Source organism: Sorex araneus, chromosome 1 (assembly GCF_027595985.1).
Source record: "Sorex araneus isolate mSorAra2 chromosome 1, mSorAra2.pri, whole genome shotgun sequence".
Lineage (NCBI taxonomy): Eukaryota > Metazoa > Chordata > Mammalia > Eulipotyphla > Soricidae > Sorex > Sorex araneus.
Window position 1 is genome coordinate 436,873,430 of NC_073302.1, and position 6,966 is coordinate 436,880,395.

The window sequence follows — 6,966 nt, forward strand, 5'->3', positions numbered from 1 at the left end:
GGGATCCCTGAGCACAACCAGATGTGACACCCAGACTTCCCCCTCAAAAAGTACAACATGTAAAGTGTGTGTCTGTGTCTGTGTGTGAGTGTGTATGTGTGTAGATATATATTAGACAACGAACTCCAGCACGGAGATACATATTTGGTTTTTGGGCGATACCTTGCCATGCTCGGGAATTACTCCTGGTAGTGCTCGGGGTGGAACTGCGGCGGCCAATCGCAAAGCAAACAGCCTCCCCACTGAACTGTGCCAACCTTTATCTTTTCTTTGGTTCGGGGCTTTACCCAGCAGTGCTGCTGGAGGTGTCAGGGAGCCATGTGGTACCAGGGACGGAGCCCGGGCCTCCTGCACGCAAAGCCTGAGCTCAGCCCTTTGAGCTCTCTCTGGCCCATACCTCCCTCTGTATATATATGTATATACATGTAATATATATAAATAAATAAAGGAGATATCTTAAAATATATATACATATAAAATATATATTATATATAAAATATATATATTTTAAGATATCTCCTTTATTTATTTATTGCTGTTTGGGTCGCAGCCTGTGATGCCAAGGGTTCCTCCTGGCTCTGCCCTCAGGAATGACCCTTGGCAGTGCTGGGGGGACCCTATGGGATGCTGGGGATCGAACCAGATCAGTCACGTGCTAGGCAAATGCCCTCCCTACTGTCCTTTCCCTCTGGCCCCCGCACCTGACCATCCTGCCCCCGCACTGGCTGCTGGGAGCCTGGGCATCCCGTCTCCCCACACCACTCTGGGGTGCACGGGAGCGAGACATGAGTCCGCTGATGAAAGGCAGGTGCACAATGGTGGGGTCTCCTGTGATACCCCACTTCTCGAGCACACGCGATCTCCCCGACTAGGGTTTCCATCCCAGCATCATCTCAGTGCTGACCGTGCACAGGGCCACGCAGAGGACGGCGGGGAAAGCTTTGAGCCTGGCCCCCACTCAACACGCAAGTGGGTCCCCCGAGGGCAGGCGTGCTGACGGTCACGGGGCATCTCCTTGTGACTCAGCGGGTCTCTCCTTCCCTCCTGAGCTCAGAGCCAGCGAGCAGAGCCACGCAGTTCCCCAGCCTCACCATGGCCCTGGACGACAACTTCGACTTCCAGTTCAAGGTCATTGTCATCGGGGACTCTGGCGTGGGCAAGACGTGTGTGGTGCAGACCTTCGCCACCGGGGTCTACAGCGATGACCACCAGATCACATTCGGCGTGGACATCATCTTGCGTTCCCTGGACATCGACGGCAAGAAAGTGAAGGTTGGGGAGCCGGGCTGGGTTTTCCTCAAGGAGATACGAGAGTCAGGAAGGAGTGGGGTAAAGAGAGAACAGGAACCTCTTACAGGATCAGCCCCCCTCCCCCAAGTCCTGGGGGTCTTTAAAATCAAAGCATCGGGAAGGGGCAAAGCATGAAAGAAACCATCGCTCCATGTCACCATGTGAAGGGCAGGTGTGTCCACTTCTCTATGGCTACCGGGAGTCAAATTCCTGCACACGCAGATACCGTGAACAAAGTGCACAGAACTAGTCGCACACATGGGACATGGCAAGTGACCGTTTTGTTTTCTTTGTTCTCCTTTCTCTTGTTTGGTTTTGGTTTCGGGCCATGTCACATGATGTTCAGGGATCCCTCCTGGCAGGGTCAGGGGTCTGCATGCACCGTCAGGGGTCAAACGGGTCCAAACCTCAGCACTGCTGGAATGAGCTCTTGAGCACAGAGCCAGGAGTAAACCTGGAGCAGAGCTGGGTGTGTGATAAGATAACACAATCTTAGCGCCAGAGGGAGAGCGTTACCCGCTTCTCTGAGCACATCTGGGAGCAACTGCGAGCACCCAGCGAGGACAATCCCTAAATTCACTGGGTGTGGCCAAAACCAAAAAGATTTTTTTAAAGAGAACAAAAGACACCAAATCTCAGGACAGCAGGTTCACCCTCCCAGCCAGGGTGCCTTCGGTGGAGAACCGGAGGCCAGGACATATCTCGGTGTGGGGGAGGAACACGAAATAACTCAGGCGGCACCAGATCCCTGAGCCCATATCCTAGAAAGGAGGCCCAGAGAGCCGCCTTACTTACTAATTTATTTATGAATTTTGGAGCCACACTGCCAATGCTCAGGGGTAGCTCCTGCTCCCACTCAGGAATCACCCCTGGCAGGGCGTGTGGGGTGCCGGGGGTTGAATCTGTATCAGCCACGTGAAAGGCGTGTACCCTGCTGACCATATCTCTGACCCTAAAGCTGTTTTTATTTTGGATTTTTTGATCCACCCCCAGTGGTGCTCAGGAATCACTCCTGGAGGGTTCCGGGGCCTCCATGGGGTGCCGGGGATCGAACCCGGATTGGTCAGGAGGAGCTGGCAAGCGCCCTCCCTGCAGTTGTGTGACTCCAGGAAACTGTGTTTTTCAGAGTTGAGGGAGCTGTGCCCATCAGGTGGGCCGCCCCCGACTCCCTCTGCTCCCGCCCCCTCCAGATGCAGGTGTGGGACACGGCGGGCCAGGAGCACTTCCGGACCATCACGAGGAGCTTCTATCATGAGGTGGACGCGGCCATCATCGCCTACGACATCACACGGCGCTCCTCGATCGAGTCTGTTCCAGACTGGATTGACGATGTGAAGATGTACAGAGACACGGACACGGTCATCATGCTGATAGGTCTGTATGGGAGCCTCAGGGCTGCGGGCAACCCTGCCAGCCCCTTGCTGGGGCTCAGCTCCAAGGGATGAGCAGTGCTCAGGCGCGCGTGGCAGTGGTCAGGAGGCAGCTGGACGGGGCAAGTCTGTACCTGGCCTGTGCCAAGGCCTTGAGTTTGATCCCCAGCACCCCAGGGCCCCAGAGCACATGCCTGGCGCCCCCTCTCCTCCACACACACACACGGGAAAGGAACACGCAGGGCTGAGGCTGGAAGGGAGATCAGTGGTAGAGTCCAGGCCGAGAATGGATGAGACGCTACTTTGCCTCCTGGGTTTGAGAGGAATCGAGCCCCCAGCCCAGAAAGCACAGCAGTAGACAGCACCTCAGGGCAGGTCTGGCCCAGGAAGTAGCATCAGAGTCACTGACCCATGGGGCATGAGGCATGGGGTGTGAATTTGTTAAGGAACAAAAGCTCTGAAGGCTGGAGATAGTACGAGAAGTAAATCATGGGCTGGAGCGATAGCACAGCGGGTAGGGCGTATGCGTTGCATGCGACCGACTCAGGTTTGATTCCAAGCATCCCTTATGGTCCGCTGAGCACTGCCAGGAATAGTTCCTGAATGCAGAGCCAGGAGTAACCCCTGTACATCTCCAGGTGTGACCAAAAAAGCAAAAGAAAAAAAGAGTAAAACACGGGATGGAGCGATAGCACAGCAAGTAAGGCATTTGCCTTGCATGTAGCCAACCCGGGTTCAATTCCCAGCATCCCATATGTTCCCCTGAGCACTGCCAGGAGTGATTTCTGAGTGCAGAGCCAGCAGAAACCCTTGAGCTTTGTTGGGTGAGACCCAAAAAGCAAAAGGAAAAAAAAAAAGAAGTAAAGCACTGGCCTTGCCTGAGGCCGACCAGGTCCCCTCCCTGCACCACTTGGTCCCCAAAACCAACAGCAACACACCCCAGGAGCCCCGGGACCAAGCAGGGCGCGCCCTGAGCATTGCCTCCTGTGGGTTCAATCACTGCCCCCTCCACACACAAACACACGAAAGGACCCCTGGCCAGCCCCAACAAGGGGTTCAGGAGCAGAGAGGCAGCATCGGGGTCAGCCCGGACACTCTCGGCTGCGGCGTCATCTGGCAAAGTGCCAGCCCTTTCCGGCCACTCCTGTCGCTTCAGTTGTGCGAGCAGAGCTTCCTTCTCCTCCTCGGGGCTCGGCTCTCTGCCACGGGGCTGCTTCCTCTGTCGGCTCTTCCTGCCCCGCTGCCCCGCAGGGTCCGAGGGCCAGAGGCGTCCCCTGCGCTGAGCAGAGCCCAGGACCACTCAGACTCCTCGTGTGAAGGAATCCAGAGGGCAGGGCCTTGGGCTAGCAGCTGCCCACCCCACAGAGGCTTCCCCGAGCACTGCCAGGGGGCACTCCTGAGCACAGAGCCAAATCCCACCCCACCCCCCACACAAAACTACGGTTTAATGAGGGCAGGAGAGATCCCTCTGCTGTGACTCTGGGTTCAAACCTGAACACTGCCAGGTGAGGCCCCCTGCAAAAATCAACATTTAATGAGAAAATGAGCACTTACTCCTGGCACATCAGGCGTGCTCAGGAGGGCAGAGTCACAGCACAGCGGGGAGGGCACTTGACTTGTCACAGCTGACCTGGGTTCAATCCCCAGCACCACATGTTCTCTAAGCCCCACCAGGAGTGATCCCTGAGCACAGACCAGGACTAAGCCCTGAGTGTCACCAGGTGTCATCCAAACTTCCTATCCCCCCCACCCCGAAAAGGAGACGGATTTGAATCTGCTGCAAGGCCTTCCTTGCGGCTGTGTCTGGCACACCAAGGCTGCTGCTGGGGTGGGGGCTGTGCCCAGGAGCAGACCTGCCTTTGCGTGCTGCACTCTGGAAGATTCTCTCCAGCCACATGCACTTGCCAGTTTGACTGACCCCAGCCAGCGACTGCCCTTTATTTCATCCTCTTCCCTTGAGGAAATTGATGAACAACGGGGCTACAGTGATACATATACAAACCTATACATGTATACACACATCTACATGCATACTCACATATATACCCATGCATATACACGATCCAGCACACACACACACACACACACACACACACACACACACACACAGGCATGCAAGTGTGCCTGGCAGGCTCTGAGTCCTGTCTGTGGGTCATGTCAGTGGTGATTTCCTGGTTGTGATCTCGTGCCATGGCTAGAGGTGGCCCACGGGGGACTGGGTGGTTCCCAGGATCTGTGTATTTGCAACTTCCTGCAAATGGATCCTGGTTTCCATTCAACTGTTGTCAAGTTCTTCCTGGGAGGGGAGTGAAGGGGGAGCTGGGAGACAGGTGGGCTACAAGGCCCCTCAGGGGACAGCAATGAAAACCAGGTGGAGGAACCGGCCCCGCCTGGTTTCACTGTCAACACAGGCAAGAAATCCTCCGTCCCTGGGAGCTTCTCTTTGGATGCCGCCTCGAGACATCCTAGTCCCCCTGCGGGATGGGGGTGCAGAGCTGGACGCCCCCCTCGGCCAGCCCCCTCGGTCCTGGGCTCTCTGGGGAACTGGGCCTGTTCCGCGAGTGCTGAGATGGGGTCACAGACACTGTCAGTGCGGAGGGGATGCGCATCTGCGCAGTTTACTGTCTAGATTCCCGACTGGGAAAAACATCCTAGGGCTCAGACAAAGCACAGGGCCAGGACACAGATGTCGCATGCAGCTGACCCACATCCGGTCCCCAAGCACTGCCAGGAGTGATCCCTGAGCACAGAGCCAGGAGTCAGCCCTGAGCACCACCAGGTCTTCAGAGCAGAGACCTGTCGTACCACTAAAACACGCACCTCTGGGCTGGCTCTCCACGCCCGTGTTCTCGAGCACAGATGTCGCTGGCCTGTCCCCACTGTGGACAAGCCCGTGTTCTCTCTTGAACACACACGTCTCCCACCGAGTTCCAGTAAAAGCTTTCTTCATCATGAAAGCAGAGACGAGAACATGCCCCTCTGGCCGACCCTGAGTTGGCAGTGTCAGAAGATGGGCTCGACAGCGCCCCCTTTCGTGCTACCCACGACGGTGTTTGAGTTTTGTTTGCCAGGGTGAATGAATGTCCTTGTACTGCAGTGAGGGGATGTTTCTCCTGGCTGGGGGCTGGGGGGAGGGCACTGTCCCAGCTGGACGCTTGCACACACCTGCTCCTGTGTTGCTGCACCAGGTCTGAGGGCGGAGCTGCTGGGACCAAGCTCGGCTCAGGGGTCCAACTCCAGGCCTCGTGCTTGGAAGGCCGGAGTGCCACGGCCCCATCTGAAGTGCAATCCTCAAAGTCTGTTTAGAAAAAACAAACTGGAATAAGCCGTTCACCGGCTCCTGACTTCTCCCTCCCTCCCTCCCAGGGACCAAGTCTGACCAGTGGGAGAAGCGTCAGGTGCTGTTCGAGGAAGCCTGCGCAATGGCGGAGAAGCACGGCCACCTGGCGGCGCTCGAGACCTCGGCCAAGGAGTCCAGGAACATCAACGAGGCCTTCGAGCTCATGGCCAGGGCGCTGATCGCCAGCAACAGCCTGCCCACCCTGAGCAGCGTCCCCCATTACATGGCCATCGTGCGGGCCCCCCGCTCCCAGGGATCCCATGGTGCGAGTCAGGGCTCCCAGGGTGCGAGACTCGGTTCCAATGGTGTGAAACTGAATTCCGAGGGTGCAAGCAAGAAGACCAAGTGCTGCTCTGAGCGCGCTCCTGGGGTCTGCCCAGTACCCATGTGGGTAGATATATACCCAGTGTCTGCCAGGTACCCCAGTGTCTGCTGGGTACCCCTGTCTGTAGAGTACCCAGGGTCTGCAGAGTATTTCCGTGTGCTGAGGGCCTCGGTGTCTGCAGAGTACCCCGTCTCTGCTGTGTCTCTGCGTTTACAGATTACCCAATCTGTACAGTACCCAGAGTCTGCAGAGTACCCCGGTGTCTCACAGAATACCCCAGTGTCTGCAGAGTACCCAGTGTCTGCAGAGTACCCCCCCTGTGTGCTGAGGACCACGGTGTCTGCCGAGTGCCTGGTTTCTGCCATGCCCCAGGGTCCGGAGCTGCTTGCCACTCGCCTTCCCCCTCCGAGGAGGGCCGAGTCCCTCTGCTGGCCTCCCAGGGACAGCCAGACTGGACAGGACAGGTTTGCTCTGGCACGTCCCCTGGGCCTTTTCTCTCCTGCAGACGCCAGGGAGCTGCCCGGGTCGCAGTGGGGGCCGGCGCTCTCCCACAGACGGTCTGAGTACCCCAGGGGCGCTTCCCCTTCGGCCCTGACTGAAGAGTGGTGAGAAGACAAGGGAGGAGACAGGAGGTCTGGAAC

General features: G+C 57.2%; 1 protein-coding gene across 1 annotated transcript; it reads left to right on the top strand.

The window, feature by feature from the left end:
• The first annotated feature begins 1,092 nt into the window (after nt 1-1,092).
• LOC105942990 (ras-related protein Rab-19-like) lies at nt 1,093-6,934 on the top strand. Its single transcript, XM_055129420.1, has 4 exons — nt 1,093-1,272; nt 2,481-2,664; nt 6,027-6,263; nt 6,831-6,934. Exons 1-4 carry the CDS (start codon nt 1,093-1,095, stop codon nt 6,932-6,934), a joined length of 705 nt encoding a protein of 234 aa, XP_054985395.1.
• Nucleotides 6,935-6,966: the final 32 nt, after the last annotated feature.